The 19,510-nt window shown below is 38.2% G+C and overlaps 2 protein-coding genes across 4 annotated transcripts in view; one reads left to right on the top strand and one right to left on the bottom strand.

The window, feature by feature from the left end:
- LOC123874448 (E3 ubiquitin-protein ligase ariadne-1) overlaps positions 1–19,510 on the top strand; it is a 32,990-nt gene that overhangs the window by 1,122 nt on the left and 12,358 nt on the right. The window contains exons 3-12 of one of the 3 annotated variants that reach the window (XM_045919795.1): positions 997–1,065; positions 1,411–1,497; positions 2,318–2,446; positions 2,791–2,961; positions 3,274–3,470; positions 3,605–3,794; positions 4,035–4,261; positions 5,161–5,238; positions 10,728–10,783; positions 11,157–11,275. In XM_045919795.1, the coding sequence (XP_045775751.1) occupies positions 997–1,065; positions 1,411–1,497; positions 2,318–2,446; positions 2,791–2,961; positions 3,274–3,470; positions 3,605–3,794; positions 4,035–4,261; positions 5,161–5,238; positions 10,728–10,770 (1,191 nt within the window). In that variant the 3' untranslated portion in view covers positions 10,771–10,783; positions 11,157–11,275. Of the gene's footprint in view, positions 1–996; positions 1,066–1,410; positions 1,498–2,317; positions 2,447–2,790; positions 2,962–3,273; positions 3,471–3,604; positions 3,795–4,034; positions 4,262–5,160; positions 9,707–10,727; positions 10,784–11,156; positions 11,276–19,510 lie in introns of those variants that run through there. The other 2 variants (XR_006797919.1, XM_045919796.1) reach the window with 2 other exon arrangements.
- Positions 12,672–19,510, bottom strand: part of LOC123874445 (sodium channel protein para-like) — a 67,218-nt gene continuing 60,379 nt past the window's right edge. The window contains 9 exon segments of the mRNA XM_045919790.1: positions 12,672–14,871; positions 14,874–15,429; positions 15,556–15,759; positions 15,838–16,142; positions 16,237–16,507; positions 16,650–16,895; positions 16,991–17,185; positions 17,525–17,647; positions 19,125–19,247. Coding sequence (XP_045775746.1) covers positions 14,450–14,871; positions 14,874–15,429; positions 15,556–15,759; positions 15,838–16,142; positions 16,237–16,507; positions 16,650–16,895; positions 16,991–17,185; positions 17,525–17,647; positions 19,125–19,247 — 2,445 coding nt within the window. The 3' untranslated portion in view covers positions 12,672–14,449.

The following is a 19,510-nucleotide window of genomic DNA, read 5'->3' as shown; positions in this document are numbered from 1 at the left end:
CATAATAATGTAAATGATATAGGAAAACCTTAATTTTGGTTTTAATATTAGTTTTCTATACTCCTAGCTAATAATCTTAAGTAGATAGTTGGCTAAGTAGTGCCCCCACCTGCCATACATTTTCTAACATTTATGTTTACCAATTTCTATTTTATAGAATACAAAGCTTCTTTTTTTCCAGTTACCAGTTACTATTTAGTAGCAGTCAGATTTTTTATTAGGGTTCTGTACCTCAAAAGGAACCCTTATAGATTCACTTAGTTGTCTGTCTGTCTGACCGTCTGTTGTGTCTGTCAAGAAAACCTATGGGGAACTTCCTGTTGACCTAGAATCATGAAATTTGGCAGGTAGATAGGTCATATAGCATAAATTAAAGGAAAAAACTATCTATATCAAATGGGTTATCATATGAAAGGGCTTTACCTGTGTATTTTAAAACAGATTTTTATTTATTTTATGCATTATTGTTTTTGTTTTAACATGCAAAATGTCAGAACAATACCAGAGTACTGACCCCTCGGTGCGCTAGTCTGACTTATACTTGTCTGGCCTTTTTATTACGTTGTTTTTCATAGTTGATAAATACATATAAAGACTGCTGCCTGATAGTGGAGAGGATGTGCCTGTACATAGTTCATCATCATCTCCACCCATCATTGGCTTACTATTGAGAGTGAGTCTCTTCTCAGAATCTGAATATGGCTTTGACCATACTTCACCACACAGGCTAAGTGTAGATTGGTAGACTTCACACACCTTTAAGAACATTATAAAGAATTCTCAGACATGTAGGTTTCCTCAATGTTTTCCTACTGTATAAGGACAAGGTCAGCAGTCCTATGGAAAACAAACTATCATATGACTATTAAAAAATTTTTCTTTGGAGTAAGAATCTCAACATAATACTAATTTCTAGTAAGATCACATGCTGTAGGAGTTATTCTGACATAATTGGTTAAAACTGTTTATATTTTCCTGCATTTTGTGTTGTTTTAGTTGCCTAGACGGATATCATCATCAGGAACTGAGGAATGTGAAATATGCTTTACAATTCTTCCAACTTCAGTAAGTTTTTTCCTTGAATAAATGATCTTTATCAAATTCCTACTAATCAACCTTATCAATATGATAAACTAAATTGCGGCCACGTTGGCCAATCTGTGTAAAGATCCATCTGCGTGAGAGATACTGTAGGCACAAATGTGTATATACAAACACCAGAGCACTCTCTATTCCCTCACACTCATAGCCCGATGGGACGGAAATCGGGTGATGATGTTTTACGTGCTCTCTGAAACATGGAGGTGAAATACCGTGCACTTTCTAACATCGAGATAGTACTAAGAATTTCTTAGCAGAAAAATCCCATACCTAAAACTTAACAACAATAAATTTTTCCACCCCTTACAGATGATGACAGGCTTAGAATGTGGTCACAGATTCTGCACACAGTGCTGGTGTGAATATTTAACAACAAAAATAATGGAAGAAGGCTTAGTGAGTATTCGTTTTTATGATAAACTGGCTGATGCCCGCGACTTCGTTTGCGTGGATTTAGGTTTTAAAAATTCGTCCGTGGACACTCATTGATTTACCGGGATAAAAAGTAGCCTATGCGTTAATCTAGGGTCCAGAAGTTTTTGCGTGAAAGAGTAACAAATATGCATACATACACACACACACACACATACAAACTTTCACCTTTATAATATTAATGTAATTAGTGTGATAATAATATTGTTTCTTGTGATATGATTAGATATTTTATTAAAATTTATTGATAGTTCCACAATGGACTAATTGTGTTTATTCATCTAAAATCTAAATTATATAAGGAGAAGGTGGCTCACTGATCGATCTATTAATAACTGCACAGCTCAAAATACTGGACAGATCGGGCTGAAAATTGGCATGATATTATGACATAGATATCTGCTAAGTAAGGATTTTAGAAAATTCTACCTCTAAGGGAGAAAAATAAAATTTTGAAATTTGTGTAATCCACGCGAACGAAGTCGTGGGCATAAGTTATTAAAATATAATATATAGGCTTATGGATTGAATAAGAAAGCTCTGATATATTCAACAAGTAATGGAGGAATGCCTGGAATAACTCATATACTATAATGTAGTTCACTAACCGTGAAGCTTAGGCAGAGAGGAGGCCTATAACTTTGATCATAGGTGGGCATGGCGGCCAAGATGCTTGTACTATACAGATTTGCTCGATTTTTGATGATAGACATTGTTATATTTTAATTGTGTAATCTGTAAGCACCTTAAGAAAATGATATTATAATATATCTATGTTTGGTAGGGTCAAACAATAGCGTGCGCGGCGCACGCATGCGACATCCTGGTGGACGACGCGACGGTTATGCGGCTGGTGCGCGAGCCGCGCGTCAAGCTCAAATATCAACACATTATTACTAATAGTTTTATTGAGGTAACTATACTCTCTACGCTAACCTTCTATTAGAGCAAATAGTAATGTTGAGATCAACAGGTACAGATGTTCTATTTCACGAAGACCATCTGGCTATGTTTTTGTGAGTGCACACGTATACATTGTTATAGTGTGCGTGGCGTTCAGTCTCGCCCGCGGCGACACGGTTCACGCTATGCACACAAACGCGTCTAAAATTTGATCCTGCACCTTTTTGGAAATTGCTTTTCGATGTTCAATCATTATGTTCAATAACAGTAATAATAATTAATCCAAGGACTTGGAAGACATTGAAAATAAACATGATTCTTAGAGATCTATAATAATGTTGTTGTTTTGCGCAGTGCAACCGGCTGCTGCGCTGGTGTCCGTCGCCGGACTGCAGCAACGCGATCAAGGTCGCGTACGTGGAGGCGGCGCCCGTCACGTGCCGCTGCGGACACAGCTTCTGCTACGCGTGCGGCGAGAACTGGCACGATCCCGTGCGCTGCTGCCTGCTGCGCAAGTGGATCAAGGTGGGTGCAACCTAATGCGCGCGTCTAAACGGCCATACTGACGCAAATGTGTGCGTCGACATAGTAATTTTTGCGAAAATAGAATGCGAGTTTGTGGCCCTACTAGCTGATTCCACTTCATCCGTGTGGGATAAGATTATCAAAGGTCTATTAGGAACTCTTTGATTTTCCGGAGTAAAAAATAGCATAAGTCACTGTCCAGGTCAACTATATCCATGCAAAAACCCTGTAAAAAAATCTGCTTCAACAAAATTCAAGTTTGTTACCTAAACATTTTATTGTTTGGAATAAAATAATTACAATCTGCAACAGAAATGCGACGACGACTCGGAGACGTCAAACTGGATCGCCGCGAACACGAAAGAGTGTCCAAAGTGCAACGTGACGATTGAGAAAGACGGCGGCTGCAACCACATGGTGTGCAAGAACCAGAACTGCAAGGCAGACTTCTGCTGGGTGTGCCTCGGGCCCTGGGAGCCGCACGGTAGCAGCTGGTACAACTGCAACAGGTGACTACGTTATATAGTACAGTAATATGAAGTAATAGTATTATTGTTTAATTGAATGACATTTAAAATTTGGTCTATATCCTGTTCGAAGGACCAATTCTACGTGTTGATAACGATGTAATGTCATTGTGCAGATACGACGAGGATGAAGCGAAAGCGGCCCGCGACGCGCAGGAAAGGTCGCGCGCGGCGCTGCAGCGCTACCTATTCTACTGCAACCGATACATGAACCACATGCAATCCCTGCGCTTCGAGTCCAAACTCTACGCGTCCGTCAAAGAGAAGATGGAAGAGATGCAGCAGCACAACATGAGCTGGATCGAGGTGAGACGGAACTGAGGCATAAATTAAAACTTTCGGCATTTCCAAGATTCTAAACAGATTCGAAATTAATAGAGCAGTCTCTGATAACATCCACACGAGTGTCGTCTTTGGCATCGTCTTGTAAGATTCATGACAGGCACACTGCCCTGCCTGCCCCGTTGACCCTTTTCCTGTAATAAGCCGATACGCGAGCAACATCTTGTATCTGAATAATAAAAAAATCTGATTGATGTGGGGCAGGTGCAATTCCTTAAGAAAGCGGTGGACATCCTGTGCCAGTGCCGGCAGACGCTGATGTACACGTACGTGTTCGCGTACTACCTGCGCAAGAACAACCAGTCCGTCATCTTCGAGGACAACCAGCGCGACCTGGAGTCCGCCACCGAGACTCTGTCCGAGTACCTCGAGCGCGAGATCACGAGCGAGAACCTCGCCGACATCAAGCAGAAGGTGCAGGACAAATACAGGTACGCCGCGACCACTTACACAGAATCTGTGAACGACTATCAGAGTGCAGACGGGCTTATGTAGCTCAAGTCAACATATGTAAATAGAAATAGAAAGATTTTCATACAAGTACTTTTGAACCGTCAAATGGATCTACCACTGGTTCGGAATGACTTTCCTACTGAGCATAGCATCTCAGCTGTTGCTTTTACCAAAGATTCGATTTGCAATTCCGCGCATTGCTGAAGCGAGCTGCGAATCAAAGCCGCGGTGTTTTATTTACATAATCATCGATCGTGTAATATGCTTTTTTCGGGAACATTCTGTTAATGGACAAAGACTTATATAGACTGGTAGCGGACCACCATATTTTGAAGCATGCCTGTAGGTGTCGTTTTACCCAGAGGTGCGTAACTGTGGCAGTACCTATACAGTCCGTGCCGCTGCGCGCATGCGTGCCTCACAGAATCGTACGTTTTTGTCTTCATTTTTAAAATACGAATATATGAGCTTTGCCTGTCTGGAGTTTTATGAAATGTTTGGTTGAAAAGTACGTGACGCCGCTTTGCATTGAAGAGTCCGCGGACGTGGTAACGCGCTGATCGCGCGGATGATTCTATTGGTTCTAGTCTTATGCCTGCTCAATTATCTAAAGGTTAGCTTATACTAGTACCTCTCTATTTGTGTCTCTTACCCAAAATTGATGGGAGGAAATCGAGTATAAGTGACCAAGTAAGTCCACCTGGTAGTACATACAGATTAGAGATTGTTGCCTTGACACTTTAATTCAATAACAAGTTAGTAGTTTGCTATATTCGATGGAAACATGCTAACTGAAAAGGAGTATAGATTCATACTTGTTACTAGGCGGAGTTGTACTAAAATCCTAAATACTCAGTGCCATAATATTTGTCTCCAGATATTGCGACAGTCGGCGTAAGGTTTTGCTGGAGCACGTGCACGAAGGCTACGAGAAGGACTGCTGGGACTACACAGAGTAAACACCCCCTTCCTTGTCCGACATACTGTCATGTCACATCTAGCTATCTCTCTCGCACCACTCATGACTGCACGCTAACACTTTGACATAAGCATAAACTATGCCAAATATTTTGTCAACTGTACATAATACGAGCCCGGAGCTTAAAAATTTTAAAAACGATTTCAAAATCATTGTTTTGTTCCACAAGATTTTACTAGGTGAAATAATATAACATACTCAGAGAAGGCTTGTCATAAAGTACCTATAAATATTATATTTTACGTGAATTAGTATAATTTTTCTTTTAATTAATTTACTAGGATGAAATAAATCAGATCTATAGATTTAATAGTGTTTAGATGGCCTTAGTGTTATTTACGACGATGGCAATTCAATTATATTGGTTTTACTTGCGCTAGTTATAATATTGTACAGTATCGATTGACGCATACAGCATTGTATAAGCAGTTCATCATCATCATCATCAGTAAAAGAAAGATCTCATAAATAGATATTTTTTGATTAGTGTCACTACTGTTGATAGATAGGAGTCGTTGGGTTCTTTCGAATGTTTATTTCATTAAGGCCAGAAAGAACATAATGGTGCGTTAACACAGTAGGTGCACGCCTGAAAAATTAAAAAAAAAAAAGTGTGACTTGAGTCATTTTTATCGTAGCTATCATGTTTTTGAATGGCAGCTTAGTTAATGGAATGTTAGTTTGCTTTATTGACGAATATTAATGCGGCCATTCTGTTTAACAAAATGTTTACGATCTTTTTTACAATAGGGAATATGCATGGGTAAATAATAGGGTTCAAATTTTTTTTCGTTTCTCCGCTAAGAAATCATAATATTTAAACCAACAATTTCTCATTTCACTTATTTAATAATAATAAACCGGCCAAGTGCGAGTCGGACTCGGGTTCCGTACTCGAGTATTTTTTTCGACATTTTGCTCGATAAATCAAAAAATAAATAAAAATCTGTTTTAGAATGTACAGGTAAAGCCCTTTCATATGATACCCCACTTGGTATAGTCATCTTATTTTGAAAATTTAAACACATTTTAATTTTTTTTTTTAATGATATAACCACATATTCACGGGTTTCGGGTTTATTCCCTTACTTGTGCTATAAGACTTACCTACCTGCCAAATTTCATGATTCTAGGTCAACGGGAAGTACCCTACAGGTTTTCTTGACAGACACGACGGACGGACGGACGGACAGACAGACAGACAACAAAGTGATCCTATAAGGGTTCCGTTTTTCCTTTTGAGGTACGGAACTCTAATAAAGAATAAATGAAAATTCACAAAACGCACACCATTGGTAATAAAACATAAAGTGACGTCATCAACCATGTAACAGTAGTAGCCTATCAGGATTGGATTTTAAGGTATCACGTCAAATATGCATACAAAATGAAAGCACCCAAAATGGTGCCGATTAAATCGACAGATTACAATCTTAAATGTTACATAAATATAATGTAGTGCATACATTCACATGAGTGATACATTTTTTTGAAATGATTTATTTGATTTTGAAATGATTTATTTGATTTTTAAATAATATGAATGAAATAATTCTTTTCTAAATATATATGGTTAAAGAAACTTTATTCTCTTTAAGAATTAAGAATTCAATTACATGAATTTTACAATATTATACAATAGGTATCTTATTCATAAAATACTGCGCTTTTATACAAAAACAAAGTGAATTGTATACGAATTAAAAATGTAAAAAATTGCATGCATATACCCTATTAATGTTGACCGCGCGTGAATGTATCACTTGCGTACGTATTGATGAACATAATTGCCACAGGACACACAAACATTCATACACGCAACAAAGTTTATTGCCGCATTTGGACCATGAAATAGTCGGGTAAGTGAATGAAATCATTTTCAGTTCGATGTATTGATTTATTCTTCACTGAATTGCCTATCTTATAACAATTCATTAAGGACATAATATATGAGCGTAGCAATTTAAATTTTGGACGTGGTCAAATGTAATGCTATTTCATTTTGCTATCACATCAACACATGATTCTTCACAGAAACAAAATTGAAAGTGTGTATCAGAAGAATAGTTTTTACAATATAAAGGTTTGCAATCATAATACATATTAGTTAAAATTAATCTAAACAATATTTTCAGCGAACTTTGTATTACTTTTTTACTTTCTAAAACAAAAACATATTCTACTACACTTTTGGTAAAAAAACGTTGAATGTACGTTTTCAAGGGATTTGTTGTTAAAATGTGATTCAAATTTATGATTTTAGCCCCTTTTGGCATTGATCTATGTAGGTAATATCTGGACTCAGTCTGAAATATTATTTAAGAAAACTATAGACACGTCACAATTTTCCATTTGCGTTTGTATGGAGGTTTGCGCTTGATAAACTGTCCTTAATGTAGCAGAAAAAATGTATTTAAAGTTTTATTGTAATCAAATTAGATTGTTACTAAATAAATTAGGTTCTGTTTTCGGCGACATTAGAATAATAATGATTTTTAATTATTGTGTATATTTCATTAAAAAGTACCTATGTAAGTAAATAGAGTTTTTCCGTCACACAAACTGCCGTGCAATAAAATTAGACCATCCTAAAAGTGGGTAACAAACGTTAATCACATTGAATGCATTATTAAACCAATTTTTTGGTGGCTAATTTTATTTCACGGAAGTTTAAATTTTAAATAATTCATATTTTAGTGAAAATATTTTAATGTAAATGTCGGATCTCTCTAAGTTTAGAATTCATTTCATTCTTACTAAACATTTTTAGAATTCGTATGAAGTATAATATTAATTTTTAATGTTTTGAGGTCTTGTCAAACGGAGGCTTGTATTTCTGGTTTGAATAGCTTCATCGCGCACGACAGAATAGGTATAATTCTAACGATCCTGATGAAACTAATAAGTGACAAAAACATTGTTTTTCACCTTTTTTACGTTTATTTGAAAACATAGTTTTCCAGTGCAATTATTGATAAACGTGTCTAGACAAACGGTCGTTTATTCAAAAAAATATACGGCCACGAGAGTTACTTAAATAATAATAATTGGTGACAATAACATGTTTGATGAGACTTATATCAGATCTATAGAGTGTATTTTGACTTTGCAGAGACTTAAGTTTGAGTTGACTTTGTAAGACCGATTTATGCCAGTGATATAATGCTGTCTCGTTTTAACAGTGTCTAAAGTCTGAGCGAAGTCAAAGTGCGTTCTATATGTCTCAACCTCAAAGTAGCGTTCATCTTCATCGCTTATTCAAAAGTCATTCTCCCCGTCGATGGCGACAGCGTATTGTAATTTCTCCAGACTTGATTCAAGTCAAACAGTCTCGAACTCATTTCTGTAGTGTAAAGTATTGCGTGTAGCTTTTAATAATGTTGGCTTTATTCCGTTATTGATTTTGATTAAACTAAATCTTGGAATCATATAGTGGCACAATATAATTAATATAACTATCGGATAAGGGAAAACAAAAAAAAATATTTTTTACCAAAAATCCTATTTTTGTTATTAGAATACTGTTTACCGACTATAAACATTAAGCTAGTTCAATATAATTATAGTGTGTTTCTATTCTGTGATTTAAAAAATTTCGACGCCTCGAAGGCTGAACTAAGTTTAATTGAGGGCAGAATTTTCGTCGAAAACGCAATGCTGGCATAATAAATTAAACTGTTAATAATTATATTCAAATTGTAAGATCTTTTATTAACTTTCTAATATTAACTGATTCTGAAATGCTGAATTAAACAATAAGTGGCATCGCCCACAGTGACTTTTTGTAGCGATATAGCCGCGCGTATCCTGAACGCGATTCTGAATCTGAATCGCGACAGTAGAGATACAGATTCGTAGGCACAAAGGCCAGCGACGCATCGCTCTTGTATCGCGACATTTTTGAGGCTGTATTGCTATCGGTGGGCGATCTCTTTAAAGTTTGATTAAGAATATGTTTGACAAATCCTAAATATATTTGTATTTATAATAACTATACTTTCACGCATAATCTGATTCGGAAGTGATAGGTACGGCGGAACCTCTGCTTGATTGTACATTAGGTACTTCTAGCACTACAACATATCTGCATTGGATTGTCATTTTAGTCGGATTGTGCATAAGTCGTTGCACTGCCAGTAAACGTGGTAAATTGTATTAACTCGAAGCTTGGTGTGTGTTCACTTAGTGAACTACGTTTAGAGTAGGCCGTCCTCCGTCACACCGTCGCGCGGCGCGATTGTCGCAGCGATGCATGCTGTGCGCGCGGTGTGCGCGGAGGACGACAGTCGACACAAACATACGTTGTACATATTTAGATGCTGTATAAATATTTATACTCTAATTCACGATTATGTAATTAAGGGCATCTTGTATGTGTGTCGCGGTAAGACACATTTGTCTTAAGAATTAAGACGGAAATAAAAATAGTACCTAACATCGAAAATTGTATGTTATTTTATAACACTACACTCCAATCCACTTTCCTCGATCCTACAGATTACCTTAATTTTTAAACTTACTAATCTCTAGTTTCTCAATATTTGAAAAATAACTTCAAATTCTTTAAACCTTCATGTATTTGATTAAAATATTTTTAAACAGCTTGAATTTTTTTTTATACATAGGTACTAAAAATAGGTCTACCGTCCGCGTTGGTTCCAGAGGTAGCTGTGCGGTACGGGACGGTGGTTGACGTAATAATTAAGGGTCGCTTCACACTGACACAGATTACCGAAAAAAAGAGGCAGACGCGAGTCGGGCCTTGGTCTTTTAGGGTTCCGTACATAACTATTATGAACATCATATTTTGGGTGTTTGAAATACTTCTTTCCGAGTAGAATGTCGCAATATACCGTGAAAGAAACCCCCGAGAAATGGTTGTTAGTTTTCGTTAAACTATTTTATAAATCGTTGTTTTCAGTATTTATTGTTTAAATAGAAAATTTGGTACCGACATTTCATATTTCTAAGTATTTTAGTTTTTGAAATAGCCCCCGTCACAAAAATAGTCTAAAACTGACAACTTTGACGACCCATCATTCCTTTATTTTTTAAGATATAAAATAATAATAAATATATTCGTACTCTACTCAATAAGCGCTAAACAATGATACTTCAAATGCTAGGGGGGAAAAAAGATTTTTCCGGCTCCTTTTCCATAATTGAATTTCTAATTTAATATTTGGTTTAGGGTCAACGTTCTACACCAAATACCAAAATTCCAGATTTGTAACTCATTTCGTCTATGAGCTAGATATTTGTGACACGCGAACAGACAGACAAGTTTTTACCATTTGGGTACGGAATCCTAAAAAACAACGAAACACGCGCATTCAACTGTCGTATAGAGTTGCTGCCTAATACCACCCCTCCCGCACTGCACAGCTATCCTGGAATCGTGTCCGTTGGACGGTAGCCCTAATGAGATAGATAATTCTCCAGATAATAAATATCATTTGATGCAGGGACGCGCTGGCGCCTTCTCCTACGAGGTCTAATAAAGCTTAATGAATGTTCATTGGTTCGTATACTTTGCTATAATATATTACTTTTGGATGTTTGCATTTTCTTAATTGTCTTATGAACTCTAGGTATGTGTAGATAAGTTCTAGCTATCATAATTATTACTAATTAGTTTTTGGAACCCAAAAAAAACTTTGGATTTGGACTCGTTCGACGCGTTCGGCTCGGATAAGCTCGTTCACCTTAATAAAAGTTCTTTGACTTAGATCTCTTAGAATAGCCTAAGTAGTCAAATCTAGAGGCCGGAGTTTGATAAGGGCCGGTATCCAGCTAAGCGAAGCGGAGTAAAAATGTCTTCGGCAGACTCCGCCCATCTCCGCATGAACCACAACTACGGAATACCACAAATCATACCATTTTTGTCTTTGCAGACACTGCATTGGACAAAACAATGATCATGTCTCAAAAATTTAGCAAGTGAATAAAGACGAAATGGATAGTATAATGGTTTACATTTATTTTTGTAGTTAAGACGATATGTAATGACAATCCCCGTGTAACGATATAAATATGGTAATTAAATAAAATATATGTATTATAAATAAAACCAAAATAAAAATAGAGAACGACGTTTTATTTCGTCTGTATGGGGGGCTAAAGTTGAGGTACAATATACATTTGTACAATGGGTTGACATAGGAATAGAACCACTGTGCTCCCCCGTGGCCAATGGTATCCATGACGACTAAAGGAGTAGATACTTAGGAGGTTAACCTTAACATCTATACCCAGTTCGTCGAAACGAGTTAATAGGGAATTAGAGGTGAAAAACCGCTATCATTAGTCGCCGTAGATAACGCACATAGGGCACGTTCACGAATCACTTTGCATTGCGATTTGCGACTAAAATGTCAGTCTTATCTGTCGCGTCGCGTCTTTTGGAGCTCCTTACTTTTGTTATAATTTTTGATTTTACGTTAACCTGGCTTATTGAATATTCAGTTTACTTTTGTAACTTGGCATGTTTCTCGGACTAATTCTTGTTATATTGTAGACTTGGCTTGCTCACTGGATTGTTTTTTGTTTCCTAGCTTCTGTTGTTTTATTTATTTTTATACAAATAAAATATCTCATTATTAATTTTATCTCGGTAGCTTGCGTGAGAAGCCACGTTCAAAATATTCTTTGAGGTGTTTTTAGTGAGCGATGTAGGTAAGTGCACCCTTACATTTTTAGGGAATGTTCACACCACTGATCAATGACGATCATAGTGCGTCCTTTTCACTCCTATACAATTATTGTGCAAACAAAGAGCTCCCTATGTTAGCTTGATTCCCTGAACCAGGTATGGGGACATTTTAGAATGCGCATTTTACATAACGAAAATAAAACAAATTGTTAAAGCAGTCAAGTTCTATATTTATCGTTTACTTAATTTATTTTGTACAAACTTCAACAATATATATAATAAATACTCAATTAAATCTCTATTCATTCAGCAAACTGAACTCACTTTTTGTCATAAGTTTATTTAAAGAAATAACACAATGATATCGTAACTTATTGTCTAAACTTAATTAAACACAACTTTTTTGTGCCAATATGCCTAATAGTAGATAAAATATTTGGTTATACCAAAACAATAACTGTATATTTTGTAATAACAAAAACATAATTTTCGAGCGTCAAGGTGCGGTTCATTAATCATAGTAGTTAGTACTTATGTAAAAATATGATAACAATTGAAGCCTCGTTCTTTGTACTTAATCAAAAAGGTTGTTGTCAATTTTTTGCTCTCAATTTGTTCTACTTTTCATAAATTGAATGATGTTTAAAAGAAGTTTTGCTTTAGCGATATACTCGTACATTAGATTATCACAATAATAATTTTATCTAATAGACGTGGTAGATGTTCCTAGCCTACCTATTAATTTCGTATGTTTGTAGGTATTTTTATGGTATTGAAGTCGAGCACTAAAACAAAGGGAATAATGAACCGCTCCCTGCCGTCAAGCTCCCGTTGCCGAGCACGGCCACGGCGCGCTGTAGTCGCGTGGTGGTCGCGCCGCTGTCGAGTGTCGACTGTCAACTGAAGGAACGAGGAGTGCGGTCGCGGCGGCGCGTGCGGCGGCGCCGGGGAAGATCGCCGACGCATACGCCGCGCACTGCTAAACCTTTATAAAAGACGTATCTACGTATTTATTTTCTGGAACCGTTATTATTATTGCAAAATAGGTGCAAAACGTTAAGCGTCTCATCTTAGTTTACAATACATCGACTCTTCAAAATTTTGCAACGATTAGATTGTCTTGCACTTCCAAAAATTTTCACATTTTATAAAAACGAATTGAAAAAACAACCAACACACAACTATTCAGTGACATGATTCCATAATAAAAAGCGAAACTCGAGCACACGTTAACGTTATTGCTTCAAGCTTATTGGTGTCTCGCTGTTTGGGAGCTGTCGATCCGATACGACATTGCGACGTGCGATTCGGGTCCGACCGGCCATTAGCTCTGAATATGTACAGAGAAGTAGAAAATTCACCACTTCCAAAGGTAATTTACAAAATTGAATGATTCATAAACATTCTTGTGCTATAAAAGACAATACTGACGGAGCACAATTTCAGATCAATCGTGTCGTCGCCGGCGCGGAGAGCTGCAGCTTCCGACGCGGCGATCGCATTCTCTCATCGACTTACGATTGCGCTACTTCCATTATCTAGAGAGATGTCAATCGAAAAATAAAAATATTTCAATAATATCTACCTTACTCGGTAAGGGACGTTCGATTTCTTAGTTATTTAATAATATCTCTTATTGCTAATTTCATGTCTTTCGGATAGCTCAATCGGTACGCTTGTTCTGAATTAGGTACAATAATACATTTGCACCCGCAGCGCGGTAGGCGTTACAATGTTGTACTCATTGACAAAATGACGTGCAAGACGTGCACAAACGAAGCGATGCCAGCCCGCTGGCAGCGATCGGAAGGGAGCCGCAGCCGATGTAATCCGGGGAAGGCGATTACACTGACTGCGAGAAGAAGGTGCGCATTACGTAAAATGGCTCGATTCCTATGATGCGTACTGAATTAGGACGGAAGTGAACTCTGGTACCAATTTCACTGCTGAATAGCTAAGCTTACATAGACGACTTTGCAAAAAAATTCTCTAAACTTCTTTACCTGAGCAGACCGACCTCGAATGGCGACTCTGCTTCGGTTCACTAAGAAGTGTAAAATCGGATTCATCAATAAACTATTACGGACAAAATTGATATGATCGGCGTAGCCATTGCTTCTTTAAGCGTTTACTTAGCTTTCAATAAATACAATCACGCTAGCGTTTATACGCAGTAGATAATTTTAAACGAACGTATCGTTACATATGCTAGGTAATGCTGGTATTTGATCGTTCGAATACAATACGAAGATACATTGAGCGCGGCGCCGCGAGCCGGCAGCGGCGCGGGCGCCGAGGGAAGCGGAACCGGGCGTCAGCAAAGCACAACGTCACTCCGCGTCGCTCTCCGGCGCTACAGTGCTACTGTTGGACACCATTTTGGGGAAGATAAATGATGTCCCACAGCGATTTACATGTTATCTTAGTTATCATCGTAGCGATCTGTTTTAGAACATTTACACAGGAATAGTGTCAATCGTCGAATACAAAAATAAGCATTTCATGTTTCTCAATTTTATCCGATATCTTACATCACTAGTGACAAAAAACGGCGTGCTCGCTAAAACGATCTTCTCCGACTGTTACACGATTCATCCACGAGAACGAAACGACGAAAGTAAATTTCACTAAAAAGATAAACTCGGTAAACGCGAACATCGGTCGCAAAACAAATCGTCTCGCAAGCTTCGGCCACGCGAATATAAAACACTCCGATGAACGCTCACGTCTCCACACGCGCAAGGCTATCGTCCGCGAGAGGGCGCGGCGCGGACGTCCGCGCCGACTCGAGTCGCGTCGCTCGCCCGCCGACACTACGTCGAAACATCTAGCGTAAAAAATAATTAAGTGCGCTTGGGTGGGCTCAAGAGCTCGGGCAGCGGTGCGGGCAGCGGCAGCGGCGTGTCGTCGACGAGCGCGGGCAGCAGCGCGAGCGCCAGCGCGGGTCAGACGGGCGCGGGCGGCGGCGCCGGCTCAGGCGGCCGCGGCGCCGCGCCCGCCGCCGTCAGCACCACGCGGTGCGCGCCACCCGCGCCCGCGCCCGCGTCCAGCAGCACGGCCGTGTCCGCGCCCGCGCCCGCCTCCGCCTCCGCGCTGCCGCCCGGCGACTGCGCGCGCCGGTGGCGCCGCCACGCGTGCTGGATGAGGCGCGCGCAGTACTCCTCGCGCTGCCGCCACAGCGTCGAAGACACCGGCTCGTAGCCCACCTCGTCGGGCCGCCCCACCTCCACCGGCTCCTCGATGGGGTTGCCCTTCCGCGCGAAGAAGTCCTTCGTCAGCGCGTCCAGGATGTCCACGCAGAACATCATGTCGCCGCGACATATGGGTATATCCATTGATATTATTTTGTATTTGTTGGGCTTGTGGATCTGTAGCGGCGGTTCTAGCACGTCCAGGAAGTCGGACAGCTGATCGTATCTGATATACTGTGTGCCTTCGGGATCGAACCGCTGCCATATTTCGTAATACATGTCGTAGTCATCGTCCGTTAGGCCTTCTTGCACGTCTTCGGTAGCCTAGAAATTTAAGGAAACGAGTAGGTAATATTATATGACTCGGATTAATTCATCCAAGGTATATGATCATTTAGAAGATAGGTAATCTTTCAGCAATAAGTATTATTAAAAGAGATGTTGGTATACCTGTGAGTAGTTTTCGAGAATGACGGCAATATACATGTTGATGACGATGAGAAAGGATATGACGAGGTAGGAGAGTAAGTAGGTGATGCCGATAGTCGCGGAGCCACAGTTGCCGGGATATCCGCGCTCGTTGTCTGGTAAGTCGCATTCTTCTTCGTTTATTATACCGTCCAAAACACCATCCCATCCAGCGGAAGTTGACATCTGTTTAAAAACACGTTTTCTTGGTAAATAGGCATAAATTATACCCAAGGATCACAGCACGAAGTTAGCACAAATTACCTGAAAGAGCAGAATCATGCTCTGGACGAAGGTTTTAAAGTTGTACACATCATCAAGTCCTCCTTTGTCCTTGACATGCATGAAAAACGACATTCCGAATATTGCGAATATGAACATTACAAGGAACAACAATAGGCAAATATTGAAAAGAGCTGGCAGAGACATGGCCAGGGCGAATAGAAGTGTCCGGATGCCCTTTGCTCCTTTTACAAGCCTGAGTACTCTACCAACTTTCGCTACTCTGACTACTCTTAGTAAAGTTGGTGACACGAAGTATTTTTCTATAATATCACTCAACACCAAACCTGTCAAGAGACACAAAAAACATTAACTTCTCATCACATATAGGTAAATTAAACATATTAGAAAAATTATTGTAAAAATATGAAGTATACGTACTGAGAATAGAAAACATGACTACAACGAAGTCGAATAGATTCCAAGGTTCCACGAAGTAATGGTAACGTAACGCGAAGATTTTCAACAGACACTCTGAACTAAATATTACTATGAATATCATGTTGAGGTAGTCCAGGACTTGGCTGAATGTATCTGATTGTTGATAGTGGTCTAAAGTCATCGTCAACATGTTGAAGCCGATGAACAACATTATAATCATATCGAATTTCTTGTCCGTGACAATTTCAAATACTATTGCTTGCGGTCGCCACTAAAAGAGAGAAGCATAATATTATTGGACACTTTATTCATTAACAGCCCTCACTAAAGGGACCAGGGTATTTGGATACCATTGAGTAGTTCCATTTTCAATAAAAGTTTTCAGTTTATGCAATAGGCAAATAAGCACATACCCTCGGCCTAGGAATTGCCTTTAACGGCTTTTTGGATCCCATTTTCTTCATTGCATTGTAATACTTTTTCTGATCTTCAGTCATGAACATTTCAAGACTTCCTCCAGCTTTTTTCTTTTGTTCGTTAAAATTATCGATGATCACTCCGATGAACAAGTTCAAAGTGAAAAAAGATCCGAATATGATAAAAAATACAAAATACAAATACATGTATATGTTAGTCTCTCTGATTGGCTGCCGCCCAACCTGAAGAAAAAGTTTATAAAGTATCAAAATGTAAAATATACTTAATACACGCTTTATCATTGTTTAGATTTTCCAAAGAATAGGTAAGTGCTTACCTCTCGTGAATCGATTGCATCATTCATAATTTGAATCCAGCCTTTAAAAGTTGCAACTTGAAAGAGACATAAGTAGGCTTTGCCGACGTGGTCAAAGTTCATCGGTGAATTTTCCCACGTGTAGTTTTCTAAGATACACGCATTTCTATCCGGTATAATTTCATGGCTAAGAGTTGTATGGTTCATATCGACACACTGTAAGAAAAAAAGTTTTTTTAGTGTTTAGGTTATTGGTAGCTATTACAAAATTATTAAAATTTGATGCTTCAAGTATTGTGAGCTAATTAAAGCGATAATGATCTTTAAAGTAGGTACTTAATATCTACACTCAAAGGAAATATTAAATTCTGCAAAAAAAGTCTAAGACAAATATTATGTAAATAATAATTATTAGATACCCTAGTATAATCAAAAATCCCGCTTATTCAACAAATTTCCATATCTAAAAATCTAAGAATTTATTTAGAAGTAGTACATAATATTTTGTCTTAAACTTTTTTGCAGAATAAATGTTTAATTAATTGCTACACTGGCCTTAAAATATTTTCCAGCGAAGAGTTGCACACCCATAATAGCAAAGATAAGCCAGAATATCAGACACACGAGCAGCACGTTGAAGATGGATGGAATCGCTTGCACCAGAGCATTCACTACCACCTAGAATTTACAGCATCGGTAAGTTTCACTTTCGTATTACCTATCGAAATTGAGCACGACACATTATTTAATTTTGACCAAAATGATTGTAGACTTCTAATAATTATAAAGAATTATATTTTAATGGTAATTGTTGTTTAAAATTATTGTTTTTCAATTCAGTAGCATTAATTTACATTTGAAATATAGGCACCTACCTATGTAAAATGGATTGGTTATCCTAATGACATTATTTTGAGACAAGAGAATATTTTCACTTTGAGTATATTTTAATAAAAATTGAAAATATTCACTTGTAACGGTTTTCTGCTAATCATGCAAAACAGAACAAAAGCAACAGTAAATTATAGAACACATAAAACTACCAAAACTGAAGCATAGCTAACTTACCCCCGTTAAACGTGAGTCTATGTCCAGAAAAATACGTGAATGGAACTAAATTCTACCGCATGCACGCAGAAATTTCTTCAAAAGACGTTGCCGATTGAATGCAAGAGGTTAAACTAATGTGCTATCTAAAATAACATTCCAGATATATCTATAATAAATATCTACACTAAAGAATATAGAATCCAAGAGAATAAAAGATTATCGAAACATGATAGTGATTTATTTAGACGACTTGAATCCGACTGATTTAAAAAGGTTGTGACGAGCCATGATGATACTAAGCCATTCAGGGGTGCCATCGAAGACTTCAGAATGATTTGCTAATAATTCAATATTTGACTTATTGCCAATAAATTCGATGAGTTCTTTGAAATTGAGAAGTAATTACAGTACACAAATGATTCCAAAAATGATCTGGATTGGTGTGGGATGTTCTTTGGCCCGTGAGCCTGTAAGTAATTTTGAGGTATTTGATAAACGCTGAAAATTTGTATGGTTATGGTGGTAGGTTTACAATTCTCAAATGTTTAGGGGAACAGCTAGGTATTTTGAGTCTCTTTAATCATCTGCAGTTAGAACAACACCATAATATTATACTTAGACATGAAAAGAATCCAGTGTTGTGAGGTGAATCCTGTCAACACCGGATTCTTCAGAAAGTACATTTTCTGTCAAAAGAACTTTAAACGCCTCTACTAGATTCCGGCAGAATCGCTTGCCACTTTTTATACTAAACAAAGATGATAGAAAAATATATCAGCGTTTCTGTAGGTACTGTACGTTAATGTTTAATAAAAATTGATAATAATAAAAACCTCTTGGGCCACTAATTTTTAGCTGGCAATTCTAACATACACAGGCAATGCAGAATAATCACCATTCAAATTTTTAGCTTTTATCAAGCACTTCCTCAAAATGTCCTACGGGCTCAGAGCCATAATATGTTTAATCTACTTGTACACGAGTTCTGTGATTATGAATTTGGACTGATGTAGATGTGAATGTCGTTCGGGCGCTGGCGTGTGATGGTGAGAGGTGGACAGTCAGTAAGAGAGTGTGGTAGAGCTTGCGAGGCAGAGGTACATACCCTCATGCCCTGCATTCGGCTCATAGCTCTGAGCGGCCGAAGCGCCCGCAGCGTGCGCATCGTTTTGAACGCCTGAATGCCACCGGCACCACAGAGCGCCGCTACGAAGTTTATAAGCGATACCTGATAAAATCAACAGTAGCACTTAACACAAAAAATACAGTAACAGCGCGTTAAACCTATGAATAGCATTACAATAATAAGTTCTGTACCGAACCTACGAATCAAGAAAACCTGCGAAGAAGGTCGAAAAACAACGTGATTCAAAAACCTTGAAGACTTACAACCCCAATAACAATTAAAAAGGACAAAATACTTAATATTTCATGAAGACGGATATCTAGCACCAACCACTCATAAAATCATAAAGCTTCGAAGTTCCGAAA

This window comes from Maniola jurtina, chromosome 18 (genome assembly GCF_905333055.1).
Source record: "Maniola jurtina chromosome 18, ilManJurt1.1, whole genome shotgun sequence".
Taxonomy (NCBI): Eukaryota; Metazoa; Arthropoda; class Insecta; order Lepidoptera; family Nymphalidae; genus Maniola; species Maniola jurtina.
This window is presented reverse-complemented; position numbering and strand designations above follow the sequence as displayed.